The 22,167-nt window shown below is 35.1% G+C and overlaps 1 protein-coding gene across 34 annotated transcripts in view; it reads left to right on the forward strand.

The window, feature by feature from the left end:
• NRXN1 (neurexin 1) overlaps window positions 1-22,167 on the forward strand; it is a 1,131,792-nt gene that overhangs the window by 985,841 nt on the left and 123,784 nt on the right. For 22 of the 34 annotated variants that reach the window (XM_032292205.1, XM_032292206.1, XM_032292211.1 and 19 more), the window contains 2 exons: window positions 5,528-5,617; window positions 6,991-7,310. In XM_032292205.1, the coding sequence (XP_032148096.1) occupies window positions 5,528-5,617; window positions 6,991-7,310 (410 nt within the window). The remainder of the gene's footprint in view (window positions 1-5,527; window positions 5,618-6,990; window positions 7,311-22,167) is intronic. The other 12 variants (XM_032292219.1, XM_032292222.1, XM_032292224.1 and 9 more) reach the window with 1 other exon arrangement.

Genomic DNA, 22,167 nt, shown 5'->3' on the forward strand with positions numbered 1-22,167 from the left:
GCTACAGTTTGAGATGAGATTTCGGTGGGAACAGAGCAAAACCATATAATTCCTCCCCTGGCCCCTCCCAAATCTCATGTCCTCATTCAAAATCAATTATGCCTTTCCAACAGTTCCCCAAAGTCGTAACTTATTTCAGCATTAACTCAAAAGTCCACAGTCCAAAGTCTCATCTGAGACAAGGCAAGTCCTTTCCGCTTATAAGCCTATAAAATCAAAAGCAAGTTAGTTACTTCCTAGACTCAGCAGGGGTACAGGCATTGAGGAAATATACCTGTTCCAAATGGAAGAAATTGGCCAAAATGAAGGGGCTACAGGCCCTATGCAAGTCTAAAATTCAGTGGGGCAGTCAAATCTTAAAGCTCCAAATGATCTCCTTTCACTCCATGTTTCACATTTGGATCATGCTGATGCAAGAGGTGGGTTCCCATGGCCTTGGGCAGCTCTGCCCCTGTGGCTTTGCAGTGTACAGCCCCCTTCCTGGCTGCTTTCATGGGTTGATGTTGAATGTCTGCAGTTTTTTCAGGCTCACAGTGCAAGCTGTTGGTGAATTTCCCATTCTGGGGTCTGTAGGATGGTGGTCCCCTTCTCACAGTTCCACTAGACAGTTCCACAGTGGAGACTGTGTGGGAGCCCCCACCAACATTTTCTTTCCCCACTGCCCTAGTAGAGGTTCTCCATGAGGGCTCTGTTCCTGCAGCACACCTCTGCCTGGGTGTTTTTATACATCCTCTGAAATCTAGGTAGAGGTTCCCAAACCTCAATTCTTCTGTGCACATGCAGGCTCAACACCACGTGTAAGCCACCAAGGCTTGGGGCTTGCAATCTCTGAAACAACGACCTGAGCTGTACATTGGCCCCTTTTAGTCACAGCTAGGATGCAAGACACCAAGTCCCGAGACTGTGCAAAGCAAGAAGGCCTTGGGCTTAACTCATGAAACGACTTTTTCCTCCTAGACCTCCTGGCTTGTGATGGGAGGTGCTGTTGTGAAGAAGTATATCTCTGACATACTCTGGAGACATTTTCCTCATTGTCTTGGCAATTAATATTTGGGTCCTCATTACTTAGGCAAATTTATTCAGCTAGAAAAGGGTTTTTGAATTTCTCCTCAAGGAAAGGGATTTTCTCTTCTATTGTTTTATCAGGCAGAAGATTTTCCAAACTTTTATGTTCTGCTTCCCTTTTAAACATAAGTTCCAATTCCAAACCATATCTTTATGTAAGAATAAAACTGAATGTTTTTAAGAACTCCCAAGTCACATCTTGAACACTTTGCTGCTTAGAAATTTCTTTCACCAGATACCCTAAATCATTTCTCTCAAGGTCAGTGTTCCACAGATCTCTAGGGCAGGGACAAAATGCTGCCAGTCTCTTTGCTAAAACATAGCAAGAATCTCCTTTGCTATAGTTTCCAGTAAGTACCTCATGTCCATCTGAGACCACCTCAGCCTGTACTTTTTGGTCAAAACCATTCAACAAGTCTCTAGGAAGCTCCAAATTTTCCCACACCTTCCTGTCTTCACCTGAGCCCTCTAAACTGTTACATTATCTGCCTGTTACCCAGTTCCAAAGTCACGCCCACATTTTCAGTTATCTTAATAGAAGTACCCCACCATATTAGAACTAATTACTATATTAGTCTATTTTCATGCTGCTATAAAGAAATACCCAAGACTGGGTAATTTATAAAGAAAAAGAAGTTTAATGGACTCACAATTCCACATGGCTGGGGAGGCCTCCCAATCATGGTAGAAGGTCAAGGAGGAGCAAAGGCATGTCTTACATGGTGGCAAGCAAAAGAGCACGTGCAAGGGAACTGCCCTTTATAAAACCATTAGGTCTCATGAGACTTATTCACTGTCATGAGAACAGCATGGGTAAAATCCACCCCCATAATTCAGTTACATGCCACTTGGTCCCTCCTGTGACACATGGAGATTATGGGAGCTACAGTTCAAGATGAGGTTTGGTTGGAGACACAGGCAAATTATATTGCTATCTATCTGTATGTAATTTTGCCACAGAAATGTCATTAGTTTTTTATTCTAGTAGGAGAACAAAGAGTTTAGATAATAGAGTGAGATATATTGAATTGAATAAACACCAACTGATTTCCCATTCATTACTCCTACAAGAATAAATACTGTCCTGTAATTAAAAAGTTCTTCAGTTTAAAACAGTGCTCACTGAATTAGTAGGCATCTGACATTCAAGGATAGTAGGAAGATATGATCCCCTTGTCGGCTACCTTTCTTACATATTATGACATATTTTCATACTTGTCTCTACTGCCTACTCTACTTTCTAAATTGTTTTACTGTTGTTGTTGTTGTTAAGTGACCTCTGTTAATCATTGGGAATGCGGTGTTTACGATCTTGCTTTAGCTGAGCATCAGCAAGGATCTTTAAAATCTTCTGCTGACTTACATTATACTGTATCAGTCACATAATTATTCTGTTAGTACCAGTTAAATGCATGAGGACAAATTTTATGTATGTATGTGTGAATGTATTTATTTGTTTATGTTTTCTTTTTCAAAGTCATTACAATAATCTATAAAGCTTTCATTTTTCTCCACTTACCTAGAAAATTTTTCCCCAACCTTTCCCTACTAATAATAACTATGTTTACCAATTTTGTGGCATGGGGATGTTATTATTAAACAAATAATGAACTGATTGTAGAGATGCTCAAATCAGTGATAATTCATTAAAAAAATAAAATTATAACTGAAGTATGTGGTATTTCCTTTGGAAAGTACAAAGGGAAGCTTAGCTACAAATGATTTATTCTCTGGACACTAGTATTTGCTTTCGTTTTCTTTTGAATGTTGTTAGGCTGCAAGAATGAGTTAGTAGTGCCACAGAAGTTGCCAGAACTAAAAACTAGATTTTCTTGACTACTTCATTCTACAGATATGTTATAGGAGTGTGCATGATAGATATTGTGCAAGTAAGCACTGAAGAAATAATAAATACTGCACACATAGTAATACAGCATTTGACCTCATAGAGGGAGATTTGGAGTTTGAAGGCAAATGATCAAATTTGCAATTACAAGTTCAATGCTTCTTCCTAAAGGGCATGTTTCAGGGCTACAACACATGTAGTCAGGTGTCCCAACCTAACTTGATGACATCAGGGAATACCTTCTGAGGAAGCAACGTTCCTGCTAAGAAGATTCCATTAATTAGTAATGATTAGCTAAGGAACGATAGAGATGAGGTGGGAGCAAGGGAGAGTATTTCCCATAAAGGAAGCTACGGGTGCCAAGGTCCAGAGAGAAGAAAGAAAAGCTTTAGAAGAATTGAAAAAAAGTATCATAAGGATAAAAAGAGCAGAGTGAGGCAGTGATGACCGTGAGAGGGGACAGGGAGGTAGGAAGGGACCAGATTATGGAAGTACTTATAAACTTCACTAAAGGGCTTAGATTTCATCCTAAGGGAAATGGAAAGGGTTATACTAGACAAGTGGCATGATTAGATATTGGCTGATATGTGGAAAATGGCTGTGATTAATTGCAGAGAAGATGCAGAGAGATCTGTCAATAGTCTGTAGTAGTAATTGGGCAAGAGGCATTTGTGACCTAGATTTGGATGGTGTCTGAGAGAATGTGGGTCATTCCTGGTGACTGGAACACTCTAGCATGAAAAACATGAGGAACCACCTAATCATACAGCTGTCAGAAGTGTTATACCAGTGTGAGTTGGTATGAGTATTGAGTGAGAAGAAAGACTACAGAGCAAAGGGTATGTATTTTTGAAAAATGTTTTGTAATTGCTTGTCAAATTACACATGTAAAACATGCTTATTATATAAAATCACATACAAGCCAAAAATACGTAATTGATCAATAATCACACTGTCCTAAAGTAACTAGTTTTACATTTTTTAAAAATTTCCAAATATGCATACATGCAAACACACAAAAGAGAACACAAGTTGTGTACACTTTTAAAAAACAAAGACAGGGTTAGAATTTTCTACCATTAGTGTCCTTTTAAAAAAATTATTAAACAAAACTATATTCCCATATTATAAAATATTATTTTACAATGTTTTAACGATCACATAATACAGAGAAATACATATTAATGTTTTCATTAAACTTTATATTTGCTTTGACTTTGATATTTACACTTTAAATATTATTGTGTGGAATATTTTCATCTATATAGACATTCAAATGACAAATTGATGAGGTCTGAAATATAGTTCTTTTCTATCTCTCCAAAAGTGTGTAATCAGCATTATGCTGGGTTTATTGTGGTAAGTATAATATATCGTAAGAGTAGTAAAAGAAAGCCTTTATAAATTATTCTAAATCAGGGGAATAAAATGTAAATCTATTCATTTATCTTCTCTAACAAAATGCTCCACTCTTTATATATAGGTAGTACTACCATTCAACATTTCCTTCACCTCTGAGTCCTCATCTGAGCTAATGCTAAAAGGGCTTAGCTCAAATTTCCATGTTAGTTAATTCTAATGGAATAGAAAATCTCATCTTGCATTATACACAATTGAGCACCGAGATGGCATCTCAGATTCTTCCTAAGTGCTTTACAGATCAAGAAAACACTCATCTATTTGCAAGCAATAGTCAAGGTCAATTTAAACACTGTTTCTAGGAGATAATTTTTTATTCAAAGAAGCAGGGCTCTCACTTAGTTTAGATCTATGAATAGGGGCCACTGTTTGTGGCTTATATTTCTTCCTTAAGCTGTCATGCTTTTAAAGAATAACTTAATAAAAAGCAGATACTTGACTATATAAAAACATACGTATAGTTATTTTTCAAATGTTATTTGCTTCAACATGTTTAAGCTTTAAATGAAACTCAAGGACATTCAAATAAAGTCACTTTTGTCAAAGCCTTTTCCTGTAATAACAAATCTGGATGATGCAAGATGTATTCTCTTGTGATTTCCAAGTGATTGATAAACCAATTTATGTGAAATACGCAAGAATTATTTGGACTTTGTTGTTTTCTTCAATGAAATGAATAAGAATTTCTGTTTTCTGACTAGAAAATAAAGTATGCTAGGCCTATTTTAGATGCTTCATTGTGCCAAAGATGGTATTAAGTTTGGTGATCATAAATTATTAATCTTGAATAAGAGGTTGAATGTATTTTGAAAACTTAAACCTGTTTCACCTGAACATGTTTAACTAGTTAATAAGAAACATCAAAAAGACAAAACCCTGAGGTCAATGGTCATTTTTTGTAAAGCTATTATATGCTGTTTAAATTGGTTGTTCGGGTCTGTCTATAACATAAGTTTAATAACCTAGCTCAAATGCAGATTTCTAATTTTCAATTAACATAGGAATAATTTTGTTTGCTAAAATAAAATAAATGAATGAATGACAAGTCTGAAACATGAAATGTTCTAGGTAGAACTTTTTAAAATTCCAAATTTCAAAAAATCATGTGGCAACTGTATAGCTCAAGCTTTAAGTATTAACTTTTAACCTTTGACCTTACAGATTTTAACCAATGAAATGTCTCTTTAAACTTTAAAGGAAACAATGATAACGAGCGCCTGGCGATTGCTAGACAGCGAATTCCATATCGACTTGGTCGAGTAGTTGATGAATGGCTACTCGACAAAGGTAAAAAACATTGATTAAAACTTCAAATAAAAAAATAATTTGAACATAACCAAGTAGTACTTCATTGTAACACTAATAAACATAAAAAATAAATTTTCCGTAAAACTAAATTAAAAACAAATTTAAAACAGTAAAATGTAGTTAGTAATATTTGCATACCTTGTATAATAATTTCTATACATTTTTAGATGTACCAGCTGTTTAATAATCTTACCCAGTTAACTTAAGGTTAAAGGGACTGTTAAATATAATCCACTAACTCAATCTATGAGGGTACTCACAGCAAGCATTAACCCAAAATGATAAATCATTCACAGATTATATTACATGTTCCAGCCTCTAAATTATTAACTAAAATATATGTAGTTCTGATATCTTTATTATGGTCCTGAAAAAAAAAAAAAACAAAACTCTTTGTTTAAACTCTAGGAATCTTAAATAGTGGGCAATATGAATTGCCAGTCATAATGAAGTCCCTTTAACGTTTGCAACATTCTAAGAGGATTTGGGAACAAGCCCTAATTAAAACTGAACTTAAAGTTGTGTGCATGCTTTTATGAGCAGAGAACAATCTGCTAAAACTGGATACTCAATTTGATGATAATGGTACTATTGTTAAGGATTGCTGTTTGATGGAAATGTGCCATAATTTCTCCATCGGTTTGTGTATCATTCCTGAAGCCGCTTTTTACATCCGAAGCTATTTTTTTTTTTTTTCATTTTGTTTTGTTTTGATAGACTTGCTGAAAGCCAATCAGAAAAATATTTTTGGAATTTTTTTGTCTCTGACATGCTCAGTGTAAACCATGCATTTCTTTTCAGTGTGATTTCCGGAAAAATAGAATAATCCAAATAACAATGAATGATTGCCTTCAAAAAATAAACAATACTAAAGAATAGCATATAGATATATGTGGACATTATGTGAATTATGAAATTTTTACCATAAAATTTAAATTAGATTTCAGCTACTATGTATTAGTTTCTGTCAGTAGTAATTTCAGAATGACAAATACTTGAAATGTTATCTTACATTTTTTTAAATTTAACAATTTAGAGTTAAGAGACCAACAATATAAGATCTTAACATAAAAGGGAAAGGGATCTACTAAAAACTGATTTGTAATATGTATCTTTGATTGGTCTTTTAGCAAACGCACTACATTTACAATAAGTTGAGAATTTACAAGTATTTGCCAATAATTATGCATTTCATGGACACCTCATTTATAAGCAATGAATTATGAGCCAATTGCCTCTCTTATAGTTTATTGCTCTCATTATTCACCCCATGAAAGATATGTTTTATCATCCTTTGTAGATATAGAGTTCACAATCAACATTTTTGCATGTATGTAATATTATTTTTACAGGGCGTCAGCTCACAATCTTCAATAGCCAAGCAACCATAATAATTGGCGGGAAAGAGCAGGGCCAGCCCTTCCAGGGCCAGCTCTCTGGGCTTTACTACAATGGCTTGAAAGTTCTGAATATGGCAGCTGAAAACGATGCCAACATCGCCATAGTGGGAAATGTGAGACTGGTTGGTGAAGTGCCTTCCTCTATGACAACTGAGTCGACAGCCACTGCCATGCAGTCAGAGATGTCCACATCAATTATGGAGACTACCACGACCCTGGCTACTAGCACAGCCAGAAGAGGAAAGCCCCCAACAAAAGAACCCATTAGCCAGGTGAGCCTGTGGATTTCATTCCTTCCTTTTCATCCTATGTTATTTATGATAGTGGGCTTTTCTGCAGATGTGTCTTCTCTAAAATGGAACACTTTTCTGATCTCAGGCATTACAGCTTTTTTTGAGACTGGCTTAACATAATGCATTCTGTTTGAATATGAAATGTGTATACGTTTTTCACTAGAGGTTTGTGGACTTTTTTATAAAAGATTTTGTTTTGGTTTGTCAGATGCGAAATGATAGTCTTGATTCAATAACCCTCCTCTAGCCCAAGCTGAGTGGATTGTCTTCTACTTACACAGGATTTTCATTTTTTAGTTTAAATGAAGAAGTTAATGAAATATTTGAAAAAAACTTGTCTGTTTAAGCTCAGCACTTCAAAATAAAATGAAAGCAAATTTAAGCTTGGAAAAGATATTTCAATAGTACAATACTTCTATTGTATTTTGAAGTTTAAAAATTTTGAATTGATTCTTGGTGAATGTTGAGAACACAAACCCAAAATATGGGGTAAGATATTTTGTGTATGTGATTAATTGCCCTCACCTAGAATTAACTTTAATTAGTTTATTGTGCAATCTTGTCCCTAAAATTTTTGAAGAACATAATTTTTAAATATGGCATTTGCACATCTTGGAAGTATGTTAATTCAATCAAGATGTAACTATTGATTGCCTACTATGCACTGGTTTGGATAGCGGTGTTCCATCACTGAAGAGCACAGGAAAATTTTAAAAACCTTCTTCCAAATGCTGTTAGATGCTGTTCAAATACCATTCAATGCTATTAGATTCCTTTTGGTATTTATAGTCTTGGTACATATCCAGTTGTTAATTTTTTCAGAATTGTGTATTTTCCTTGGTCCAAAATTGATTGTTTCATTTTGTTCTGTTTTGCTAACTTAGTAAGTGAGTATATTCAGTGGTGCCATTTAAAGCTTTTCCAAACACACAATCCCTACTTTTCTAGAAAGGTATATTCTGAAGAACCAAGAATGACAATTATTTTTAAACTTGCTTTGATTTGTTGTGTTTGAAACAGACCTGCATCCGATTTGGAAGGAAATAATAGAAGGCAAATACTCTTTGTATCAGCACCGTAAATATGAGTTAACATATTTCCCAGAAAAAGAAGAAAATACTGATTTTTACTTTGAATGGGAAAGGGTGAGAGAAATAGAATAGAGAAATGTCCTAGGAGAAGAGGATGGCCAAAAAATATGAATTCTGTAAATTCTTAAATGTAGTGTTGGATATATAGCAACTACATGGGCATTTATTTTTTTTTCTCTCTTTCCCTTTCCTGTCTGCATTTGACTGCAAAGTAAAATGTGATGTCTTATAGGATTTTCACAAATATATATTTATCGATCACTTTCTACATGTGTCAGATACTTTCCTAGGGCATGAGGATATATTGGTAACAGTAAACAAAAACCCCTGGCCTCATGGAATATGCATTTTAGTAGGAATATTTGCCTGGAGTGTGATCCTTTTGTTGATTTTCTCTCTTGTTAGGATTTACAAAGTTGCCGGTAACATCATAGCACTTAGTTCCTTGGATAAAGACTTGTGACTTTGGACAGATTTATGCTTCCCCAATAGCTCCATTTAACATTCTTTGCTAATATTTCATTAATGATTTGTTATTTCTGTTGTAGATTTATGGTTCACTTAATGAGAAGCAAGTTATTAAAGTGAATCTGATACAGGAAAAACGAAACTCAAATACATTGATATACTTTATCTAAATTAACTCACAAGAGGACATTCAGAGTTAATACTTTTATGAATATAATTTGAAATAGTTATTTTTCTTAGTCGTCTTGTTTTATCATTAATGAAATTATAGTTGCCATGGCTCCTCTATAATCCATAGGTGCCCCAAAATAAGAAAAAAATTAGCAGCATTGGTTTTATGTGTTTTGTCAATTAGTAACATATATTAAGAAATATTATTTTTAAATACAAAATAGCTATTTTATTTGAAAGCTAAATAGCTAGAAATGTAGAATTAAAGATGTATGCATTTAATAGTATTAATTAATACAAAAGGTAAACAGTGAACTGGTCATTAATTGCCCATGAAAAGAGCCTCTTTTTTTTTAAACTATTACATGTTTAAAGACAGCAGCAGTTTATAGAAGTAAATGATCTATCCAATTTACCAGTCTGTGTCTTTTGATTGGGGCATTTAGTCCATTTACATTTAGGGTTAATATTGTTGTGTGTGAATTTGATACTGCCATTTTGGTGCTAGTTGGGTGTTTTGCCCTTTAGTTGAGCTGGTACTTGTTGTTCCTTTATATGTGTAGAGCCTCTGGGGTGGGAAGCTGGGGAGAGATAGCAAGGGGAGAAATGCCAGATGTAGGTGATGGGGAGGAAGGCAGCAAATCACACTGCCACGTGTGTTCCTATGCAACAATTTTGCATGTTCTTCACATGTACCCCAAAACCTAAAATGCAATAAAATAAATAAATGGGGGGGGAAAAAAAAAAAAAAAATATTCAAAAAAAAAAAAAAAAAAGAAGTAAATGATCTAATCAATTAGTGAATAGTTGGTTCATTTGAGGAGATATTGACTTAAATAAAGGATTATTAGGTTCATTTATAAATAGATATTTAAAATTTTTAGATTTTTTAACAAACCAATGACAGCAATTAAATAATTTGAATCAATATGTTACAAGTATTCAATTGTAGCAATAGTATTTTAAAGTTGGGCTAATAGTTCTTAATATTTTCTTAAGTAGTGATATATATATATATATATATATATATATATATGAATACATGTAATAATGCATGTATGTATGGGGAAAAACATTAGGGAAGAAAGCAATTTATTTATATTTGAGTAACAGAAAAATTTGTTGAAAATTTTCTATAACTCATAATTGACTTTTCAATTATCCTTTCAATACAGAGAAACTACCAATACATATAACATTTAAAGTACTTGTTAGACTTAGTCGAATTCTAGGAAATTTAAATATGAGATAAATTTCTAATGTTAATTTCAAAATTGTAACCTTTGACCTATTTTTGCAAGTTGGATAAGCATCTTCCTTTAAATTTTGTCCATACTGGCCATATCTGCCTGCTTTTATCAACTATCTTACTAAATTGTATATCAGAAAGGGTCATTTCATTTTTCAACAGCCACACTGGACTGTTTTCTCAATCAAAGTGTATTTTTCTCAGTGATAGCACTGAGCCACTTAAGCTCCAGTGGTAATGTACCTTGGGGTGATCGCATGTTTTAAAACTATGGAAACAGAGTTTTGCTCAGGCAGAATTAAATTGGATTCATTTCAAATAGATGAGATGAGGTTTGTTCAGCCATCCTGCAGGGATAGTGATAGGGGAGAAGCGTATTTCAGTTTTCACAGACTCAGAGAATATAGGAGTATTCATCAAAATTACCGCCATAAAGGACTGTTAATATTCCAACTTTAAAGTAAATATCCTTTAAAATGTTTTTTAAAAAGGAAGTTTTTATTTGAATGATAATCAATTTTTAGCCTGATGTTTACTTTAGAAAGATATAATTTATATCAAGAATAGGGACATTTACCAAAACTTCTGATCAAATGGTTCCTTTTCAATGTGAAGATATCAATATTGATAGTAACTTTGTATATGGATTATATAAAATATATAAAATTCATTTTACTTGGAATATGTAATTTTAAGTGTTTCCATAAGGCCCCCTAATTTTATGGAGCTTTCCAGAAGGCTAATCTCAGAAAACAAGTATTTGCAGAAATTATTGATGGTATAAAGTTTGTTGAGATTCTGAGAGCTTCTTGGGGTGGGGCAGGAGTATCATCAAGTGTTTTGGCTGCTGAATGTTTCCCCTCTTCCAGTTAAACTTGCAATGTCTTATGAGATGAGTAACTGTAAGCCAACATGAAGAGGACATTTTCTTCCTTTGTCCACATAGAATAGAAAATTGAGCAGTGCTGTTTCTGTTAAGATCAAGCTTCTGACATTGCTTCTGGAATGTTCTTTATAACACATTTTATGGTCTTTTTGTTCTTTCCTTCCAGAATGTTTTATAAGCTGCATATAAACTGTAGAGACTAGGAATCCTTAGTAGTGTATTTTACTTAGAGAGATTGTAGTATAATGGAAAGAGCATAGTAAATGAGGAGACCAGTTTCCACTTTTAACACAACCACCTACCTCATTCTGTGATGTGGACAATGTGGGTCACATCATTGTACTTTGGCCTCGCTGCTTCTGTAAACTAAGTAGGTTGAACTAGGAATCTCTTGAGTTGTACTCAGCTCTAAAATTTTTCTTTGATTCTAGTGATGATGTTCTTAATTAGATCTTCTCATAATTATTTATCAAAACATAGATTTCACCTCTGTCTTCCATCATGTGGTCATGCAGCCCAGTCAGCCTGGATAGTACCTGTGCATACCCGATATTCAATGTAATTGTTAATCATATATTTTTGACTCCCAAAAGTATCCCACTTGGTCTATAAATTATATTGTACTCTACTTTTACAACATATGTAAAATTTACCTTTGCAAGAAAATCATACTTCATAAGAATAATAAGTATTATGTCCTATTCTTTGAATTCAGAGCAAAATTTGATTCTGATATCCTTGCCTGGTTTTTAGAATCCATAACCTTTTTCTTTTTTTTTTTTTCACCTTGTTTCAAAATTCTTGAGAAAAGAGAGAGTATAAAGTTTTAGGAGATTCTGGTGTTTAACTGGAGGGACTACAGTTTGCAACTCTTGGAAAGAAATTAAATTATATAGTGAGACAGAACCAGTAAATATGAGTGACAAATGTATTGGAGCAGTTCCATGGTATCACTTAGACACTTTTTTCAGAGTGGAGTTAGCAAACCTACTCAAGGAAAGGAATTATTGAGAATTCAAGAAATATTATTGGTAGATTGTCAGAGATGTGCATTTCACATATGAGACATCCCATTAAAGTCAGTGGCATTTGATTCCCAGTTGGGTTGTCTGAAAAGGAACCCAATTAATGTTCATGCAAGAAAAGAATATTTGAATATATTGGACACTTCTGTTACTTGCTTGGAGGCTTTGGAGGTACTCTTAAGAAATGAATATTATTTGTTTCAAAAATGTAAGCAGAGTTCACACGTATTTGCTTGAAAGATATTTAGAGCTAACAAAATACATTTGGCAACTTCAAAGAACATATTTTTATTGGCTGGGCACGGTGGCTCACGCCGGTAATCCCAGTTCTTTGGGAGGTAGAGGCGGGTGGATCACGAGATCAAGAGATCGAGACCATCCTGGTCAACATGGTGAAACCCCGTCTCTACTAAAAATACAAAAAATCAGCTGGGCATGGTGGCGCATGCCTGTAATCCCAGCTACTCAGGAGGCTGAGGCAGGAGAATTGCCTGAACCCAGGAGGCGGAGGTTGCGGTGAGCCGAGATCGCGCCATTGCACTCCAGCCTGGGTAACAAGAGCGAAACTCCGTCAAAAAAAAAAAAAAAATATATATATATATATATATATATATATAAAAATTAACCTTTGCTATGGTTTCACTATTAAAAAATAATAGCATTAGTTACAATTATACATGTTTCTGATAACCATCATGCATATAAAAAATACTGGTGACATGAATAATTAATTTATTTTCCCTAGTCCAATCATTCTTCTGAATTCACTTAAATTAATGTACCTTGTTACAGCAAATTTTTGTGCACATTTGAAAGAAAAACACTTTAGTGTATATTTTAAAATATATACAAAGGCATGTTCTCCTGAACTTAATGGTGCCTGGTGGGAAGAGTGTAATTTATTGTAGTTTTAAATGTGCGTAAGTAAGTTATTCAGAATGTGTTTTTCTCCTCTCATTACTGGCAAGAAAAAGTGCTAGAGTAATGCATTTTAAAGGTTTTGTTTGTTTGTTTAGTTCTGTGTGGTGCATTTTCTTTGAGGTCTGGAAGTTTTACTAGGTGACAAAATGCTGTCTTGATAGATGCAAGCTTGGTTTTGAGAAGTCTTCTCACAAAGCTAGTCCTAGATAAATATATTCATCTATCCATTCATTCATTCACTAAACCGAGTTTGATGAGAACTTACTGTATCTCTGGTACCTTTGTAGGATCTTTCTAGTCCATAGAAATACAGCATTGAACAAAATTAGACTTTTCTGCACAAAACGTATGTTCTAGTTAGAGAAGATAAGCAATAAACAAGAAAACAAATAGCATGGGACGTCAAAGGCTACAGGAAAAAAAGCAGAGGAAGGAAGGGGGGATGCCTGTGTATGGAGGGGAACCATGAAATGGAAATCTCTTTTGAATAGATGTGCATAAAGTGTTAGAGATGTAGGTATCAATTACACAAAACTTTGGTATATTAACATTCAGGCATTTTCTCAGTCCCAGCACAATTGCACCCTGTATGGATAGTAGCACTGGCAGCATTAGCTTTGTAGAAAGCCAGAAGCCAGAGAAAAGAACCAAGGCAACACCAATATATACTTTACCTGCTCGCAACCTCTAGAAGGACTTGACCTCTGTGGTCCTCTGGCTTCTAAGTATCTTGCTAATTAAATCAGAAGTATAATCATATCCTGCAGAATATATATTTCCATCTCTTCCTGAAGAAGAGATGGAAACTCAAAAAGTACAGCTTGGTAATATTATTCCTCTTCTACAAAGTAGACAATTGAGGCATAGAAAAGCTAACTTATCCAAAGCTATGCTGACCACTTATTTTCAGGATACTTTGAGGTGATTTGGCCTTCTGCCCTTATGTATTGCCTTTATTCAGAATCTCATCACTTCCTGCCTTCTCATAGTCTTAACCACCTCTATTGTGATCTCTACCCAGGTGTCAGACTACCCTTTCAAAAATGCAAATACGATTATATCATTCCCTTCCTTAATGCATCCATAAACAATTTTATTTCTATGTGATAGACTGAGAAGTTTAGCCTTCAGAAATGTGAACAATTTGTCCAAGGTCACACAGTAAGTGTTTGAACCATGAGTGAAATTTAGTTCTGTATCATGTATTACTCCCTCTAATTGTATCTATTTAGGCATTGCCTATAAATATGGTTCCATGCTGGATACTTAACATGGTCAGATTATGAGGCCCTGTGTTCTGGGAGTCTAAGGTCTGAAAGCTTGCATGGGAGGTTGAGGCGCTATGCATAGTCGTCAAGGGCATTGACTCCAGAAGCCAAAATGCCCACCTAAATCTCAGTCTTGCATTTAGCACATACTGCCTATGAGTTACTTAGCCTTTCACTACCTTACTTTCCCACCTCATAGATTTATTGTGAGGATTATATGAGTCAAGGGTATAAGAACCATGTGAAATTATGGCTACCTCACCAATTTTTTACTATAAAAAATAGAAATTTCACACGTTCATCCTAAAATATAAAGAAATTTTAAAAGTACCTGACATGACATAGGTGAGCACCATACAACTGAGTCATGTCTAAGAAGCATTCCTTAGGTACACGTTGCAAATTAAAGCATCTTTCTTACCTTTCAAGTTATTTTCTCTGCCCTTGAAGAATAGCTGTGAATTTATGTTCCTATAGCAGCACATTGATTGTGTGGCATCTATCAAGCTGAATTCTCTGTTAAATGAGGCAGCACCTTTCCCCTAAAGGATGTAAGTATGGGAAGTGAGGGACGGTGGAGGGCAGGTAATGACACAAAGGGAGGGTTATCATGAGGCCCATAAGAACTACACACACTACAATGTTGGAACAGTCCTGGACAATGAAGAGCTCTCTGGGGATCCCCCTAACTTGCACGGTTTTACGCAACCTCCCCTACTCCCTCACTAACTTGAAATTATTGTTGACAGAGCACTCGAGAAATTTCTTGTATCTATTTCCCAGTTGTTCACAGACAGAAGCTAATTTCATGGTGTGGTACTGAATCTTGCAAATAGGATTTCTGTATCTGTCCTTGATAACATATTTTGATTAAGGAGCTTAAGAATTCATTATATACTCATTTTTCAACTTGAGAATGAAAAACATCAAGTACTTCCACCTGTGAGTTAGACAAGATTGGGTTTATGATTTTTGATATATTCTTTATCAGCATGGGAAATATTGAATGAAGTCTTTGTAGCTAATTGATACATGACAGTGATTTCAATGGGAATTTTCTTAGGACTGGGGAAATTGGCACTTCCTCTAAAATGTCCAGTCTCATTTGTAGGACAAAGGAATATCTTTTTATTAAATAATTAGTTCACATCTAAGTAGCAAAAATACAACCTAATTTAATTGTCTTAGTTTTTAACCAGCACTACAAATTGTTTGCTCTATAATACATTGTGAACTTCTGATTTTCAAATATATGCCTATATTTTTATTACACCTGTTGATTTACTCATCTCTTACATGTAATAATCATTTTCTGTGAGGGGAAGGAGGAAGCAAAAGCATCTGAAACATTAAGAAATATAATTGTGTATATACGAATGTCTGTGTGTTAACAATACTTACTTTTCTCTGTGATATATGTAAACGTTAAGCTTGCTCAATAAACTCGTCAATATTAATTTTAAATCCCTGTTAATTTCTTACATGTTTTATAATCTAGAGCCTATATTAGATTTTTAAAAATCTGTTGGTATCACTCAAAAGTTCTCCAGCAATAAAAATATATTAACACTGTAAGGCTGGAACCTCAAGAGAAGGCTTAGCTAATTTATCTGCCTTCATTCAGCATTTACCAAACAACTTTCACTACATTCTTGTTATCACTATACTCTTTATATAAAATCTCAAGCAGACAAATAGCACTTGTGTTAACCAATGGTTTATCTAGTAAGTATTCTAAGTGATAATTAACAAAACAAAATAGGCAGGGTGTATATGTGTGTATTTTTTTTACCATGCTGTATGTTGCCTGTAAATCCACAATATTTTTATTTAAAATTACAAATTTGTAAATATCTTCTGTGCAACTAATATATGTAACACACTTTGCTAGGTATTATTATGCTATTCTTGATAAAGTACATAGCAATTCAGGATTTTTTTAAAGAACCATTTCTGAAATCTTAGATTATGACTGTATCCATACATAAATTATAGAATGCCTTACATCAACAATAGCAGAGATTTTGTATATGACACATTTAGAGTGTATTATTAACAGCATCACTAACACAATTGAATCTGAGACAAACTTAAAGGAGAGTAGATATTTTAGTCCATTTTTAATAACAAGCATATTGGAGAAACATACTATTTCACATCTTAAGTGTTGGCAATGTACTAGACACTACCTTGACTCTGAAATTACCCACATTCTCTTGTTGGTGTCTTTAAAATCTAAGTTGTGGCCGGGCACGGTGGCTCATGCCTGTAATCCCAGCACTTTGGGAGGCCGAGGCGGCAGATCACAAGATCAAGAGATCGAGATCTGGCCAACATGGTGAAACCCCGTGTCTGCTAAAAAATACAAAATTAGCTGGGCGTGGTGGCACACACCTGTAGTCCCAGCTACTAAGGAGGCTGAGGCAGGAGAATTGCTTGAATCCAGGAGGCGGAGATTGCAGTGAGCCAAGATCGCGCCACTGTACTCCAGCCTGGCACCTGGCGACACAGCAAGACTCTGTCTCAAAAAAAAAAAAAAAAAATCTAAGTTGTATTTGTGGAAAACTGCTTCTAAAATAGACATTACCATCAAATCTGTAGAATTAATAGAGTAATTGGTGGCTCTGGCCCCTTTAGCTCCCTTCTAGGACTTTTTGACTTCACCAGGATGTATAGAGTGTTCTAGAGCCAAAAGGGGGAAGCTAAATTATCTTCATCTTTACATGGAATAAATTCTATGCTATTGAGAAAATTCCAAGACTGTTACAATTCTGAACACGAATGTTTAACTGTGACATAGAGTAAAGTATGAAGCAATAACAATGAGAACTTCAAAATCATCTTTGTCTTGACACATTCTTTGAGAGTATCAAACAGACTTCCATAAATAAAGCTCATGGCATAGCATCTGGCACATAGCAGGTGCTCATTTGTTCTTCCTTAGCATCCTCACCCCCACTGTGCCATCTCCTGTTTTTCTTCTCTTCTTCCTCCCCCGTTTTTTCATTCTTCCTTCCATATGCTAGTCCTTATTCTAGACACCACAGATTCACACATGATGACCCAAATCTCCAATAAGAGAAACGGTTCTCCATTTGGCCCACATTATGTCAGGACAGAGTAACAAATATATCCAACTATAGATTCCCCAAAATGTTGGAGAGTGAACCAAGTGAGGAGTCTCTATGTGTTGTGCCATGTTATGCTAGCTGCTATAAGATCCCCCTTAAATATAGGCCAGCATGAAAAATTCAGCAGTAAAAATGTGCCTTTGGAACACACTTGAGAGAAACTGAATTTTATATTTTCTACACCTCCAACCTTACCTTTGTATCAGCTGTCCCCTGAGTATGTTTTAAAAGAGTGGGTGCACAGCTAGAAAATGATGTAGGTACTTGTGTTCATGGATTCAAAGGGAATATAAATTTCTTCCAAAAGAAATTCTCCTTGAAGGGAAGGTCTCTGGTTCTAATGTCTATTTCTTCAAAAATAAAAAGGACTCATTAATATTCCTTCAAATTCCTTGGTGACACTACCAGGTCTGACTTTTCCATGCACAGCATTAACCAGCAGTTGGTAATTCCAGACAGAGTCTACACGGCAACCGATTACAAGATAAAAGATAAGACACTACAGGAAAGTCAGATGCCCCACTTGTTCTGTTTTGAGCTGAGGCCTTTCGACTGTCCAGAGAGGGAATTTTCACTGTAGTTCACACATGAGTTAATCTCTTTCGTGACTAGAGTTTTCCATGTTTATTTAATGGCTCGATTATCTTATATAACTTTGTCAGTGTGGTCTTGCATGCTACATCATTTGGGAATTTGATTCGGTAAAGTAAAAATCACATGTGTAAAGCATCTAGTTTGAAATATGCCTTTGGTATGCTATTAGTAAACTATTCACATTTCCTAAACTCAAAATGCAACCTCCCACTTTGTGATATACTGGCTCTTCTGCCAGCAGTGTTCCTATTTCTGCCTTCTTTTCCTATTTTGCAACTGTACCTGTGATCTAGTTAACAATACTCTTCTACATTTGAAAAATACTAAAACACTTTGTCAGTGTTATTGGCACAGGAATATTTTAGACCTTGCATTTTACTTTATGATTTCCTGAACAACCTCAAGCAGAACGTGTTTCCTGTTTTCATAGCACTTTGGAAAAGAGAGATGAATAGACATTCATTTAAGTAGGCAGATAAATAATGATCTACCTGCTAAAGATCATAACCTTTAGTTTTCTTTTCAACAAGCATCTTAAAGTCAAGACCTTTGTCTTATTAATCTGTGTATGTTCAGCACCTAATGCAGTGTTTGGTGTAAAGAGGATACTTAGTAAGTGGTTTTTGAATAAATAATGAACACAGAATGCATAATCTGATGCTGAGATAAATATTGTGTGTTGCTTAGTCTTTGTATTAGTCCATTCTCATGCTGCTATAAGGACATGTCCAGCACTGTATAATTTATAAGGAAGGAAGTTTAATTGACTCACAGTTCCACAGGGCTGGGGAGGCTTCAGGAAACTTACAGTCATGGCAGTAGGGGAAGCAAACACACCCTTCTTCACACGGTGGCAGAAAGGAGAAGAATGAGAGCTAAGAAAAGGAGGGAAGTCCCTTATCTCATAAGAACTTACTCTCATGAGAACAGCATGGTGGAAACCACCTCCATGATTCAATTACCTCCCACTGGGACCCTCCCACGACACATGGGGATTATGGGAACTACAATTCAAGATGAGATTTGGGTGAGGACACAGCGAAACAATATCAGTCTTGAATTTTCCTGGATTAATCAATATTTGCATAGAATAAATATGGTACATATAACAAGATGATAAAAGAATTAACTTCCTTTATATGCAGTATAAAGATATTTTAAGAATACAGTTGTTGGGTTTTTAAAAAATTATGTGCATACTTATTTAAGAAAAAGGGATGGATGTGACATGCAGGAAGGATAATTCCCATTTTAATTTATACTGTTGACATTCTTCTCATAAGACTAGGAAGGAGGCACCAGTAGTTGTCCCTAAAATAGAAAGAGACAGGCACAAAGTAGTGTAATTTTGCCTACCAGGTTATAGGTGAACATGTGTAAAACCCCGTTCCAGAGGTTTACTAGAGTCTCATCATTTTGGGTTATAATGGTTTACCAAGGTGGGGGAGGGGCAATGTTAATGTCCCTTCTCAAGATGAATATTTTATCATTGTCATTGTGTGGAATTGTTGATACACTGTAAAGCAGTCTGCCTGTTAGTCATCTTTATTATTGTTCTTAAATTCTCTACAGGAAATCATATCTTATTGTCTATATAGGAGTTGACCTTTTCCTTGCTGTCTGTGGTGAGCCACAGACTAACTGCTAATACTTACTTCAGAATTTTACAAGTAGTTGGCCCATTTTGAAGAGTCAGGAATCCACATTTTCAAACAGTGTGTCCGATTTTTTGATGTCTTCAGCCAGTTCAGAGGAGTGGAAGAAACAGGTGAAAATGGCTAGGAAGCCTAATGATTACAGAACCAGTTTATGCTGCTGACTCGACAGGGCTACAAGACAAGCTTTGCATAGGTTGATATTGAGATGTTGACTATGGCTGAAAAACAAATAGAAATAGGGAAAATGTACAACGTTTTTAAAAGACACTCAGTGCAGAGTTTAAGCAAGTAAAAATTATGATGCTTTTGTAGGCAAATTAAAATGGGAATGAGGTACAAAGAACTAGGGAAGCAAAGAAGAGATTAGAGGGACATGCTGGCATAACACTAATTGGATACAGAGACTTAAATGAAGTTTGGGTAGAGGAATGAATTCCTTACAACAGACAAATCTTGACAAAGCCTAGGAAATGTCAAAGGAATTTATTCTTGCTGTGTGGGTTATTTGAAAATACAATATATTTAAATGGGTGGTAACTCAAATTGCAAATATTAATTATACCTTCATTTTTAACACTATTCCTGAGACTAATGACAAGTTACTCCCAAAATTCACTTTTTGGCTTTGTTGTACATATACAAGTGGGGACAACTGTTACATTATTTTCATTAAGATAATGCAAGCACATAAAAATAAATCAATATAGTTTAGAAGATGGTATATAAAAAGCAACAATTTCTCATTTATCCCCTCATCACCCCCAGTCTTATTCCCCAGAGAAAATGTCTTTTAATAATTCTCTTTGGTGATTAGCTCCATATCTCCAAATAACATATTATGTTCCATTTGTTTATTTATTCCTTTTATACAATACTTATGCAATTCTCAATAGGAAAATTGAGGATTAGCTCAGGCTTTCATCCTTTCTTTTGCTTTTATTCTTCTCTGAAATATGTGTGTGTGTATAAAATATTATACATAATAATTTATACATATTATATAAAATTATATATAAAATATATAAAATTTTTCTTGCTTTAAATAATATATTTGCATCTAATTTCTTGTTCCATTAATTTACAAAAGCATCTCTTATCTCTTAAATATCCATATTAGTAAGCTAAAGATATTTATGCTTCTCCCCATTTCTCTGGCTCCCTCACCTTTTCCTCAGCTCTTGATCTCGTTATAATTCCAGGGATGTTAACTTTAACATTCTGGCTGGCAACCAACCACAACTAAATTTTCCATATTTTATTTGGATCATGAGAATTCTACAGTGGAAAAGCAATGAAGAATATTTAGATTACCATTACTGTGTAAATATTGTCCAATACTAATCTCAGTTATATGTTAAGATTACTTTTCTTTTTTTGGGGGGGGGGAGGTTCAATATCATATTACTTGGACCCCTCAAAGGAGAATTTTTTTTCCACCTCCAGGGGCAGGATCAAGTGGATTCCCTTGAACTTATTGGTTACTCAGAATCAGGCCATTTTATTTTGTGTTATATTTGAATCATAGCTGTTTTCTATAGTTTCATTTTTCCATGAGGACTCAGCATACTTATTTTTTCTTGTATTGCATCGCTTGCCTTTATTATATCATCATTTTGCATTTCCAATCATGCTTTTAATGATATCAAACCTTACCTCTTTTTCTCAACAATCTGCATCTAAAGAGATCTCGATGTCTGTCTTCTGTTCTTTATCACTAGTTTGGACTGATTATCAGGTTGAGAATAAACAGAATATGGAGAGCTGCAGGGATTTCTTTGGACATAGCAGGCATATAGTTGACAAACTAATGGCAGAATAGAGAACATCCACAGAAAGAGCCTTACCTGCAGGACAGTTTCTTTGCTTATTTATTTATTTATTTTTGAGACCGAGTCTCACTCTGTTGTCAAGGCTGTAGTGCAGTGGTGTGATCTTGGCTCACTGCAACCTCCGTTTCCCCGATTCAAGGGTTCTCCAGCCTCAGCCTCCTCAGTAGCTAGGACTACAGGCTCATGCCACCATGCCTAGCTGATTTTTTGTATTTTTAGGACAGATGGGATTTCACCGTATTGGCCAGGCTGCTTTCAAACTCCTGATCTTGTGATCTGCCCACCTCAGCCTCTCAAAGTGCTGTGTTTACAGACATGAGCCACTGTGCCTGGCCATTATTTGCTTTTATAAGAAACACTGTCTAGATTTTAGTTTGTTTGTTGTTTTTGCTTTTTTGGCAAAAGTTTTTTTAAAAGGGTGGGAAGGAGGGAAGAAAGGAAGGAAGGGAGGGAGGCAGGGAGGGATGGAAGGAAAGAGGCATTTTTTTTTTCTATATTTTAGGTGGTTATACAGCTATCTGTTCCTGTATAACAAATTATCCCCA

This window comes from Sapajus apella, unplaced genomic scaffold, assembly GCF_009761245.1.
Source record: "Sapajus apella isolate SASKATOON/1434 unplaced genomic scaffold, GSC_monkey_1.0 scaffold26, whole genome shotgun sequence".
Classification (NCBI taxonomy): Eukaryota; Metazoa; Chordata; class Mammalia; order Primates; family Cebidae; genus Sapajus; species Sapajus apella.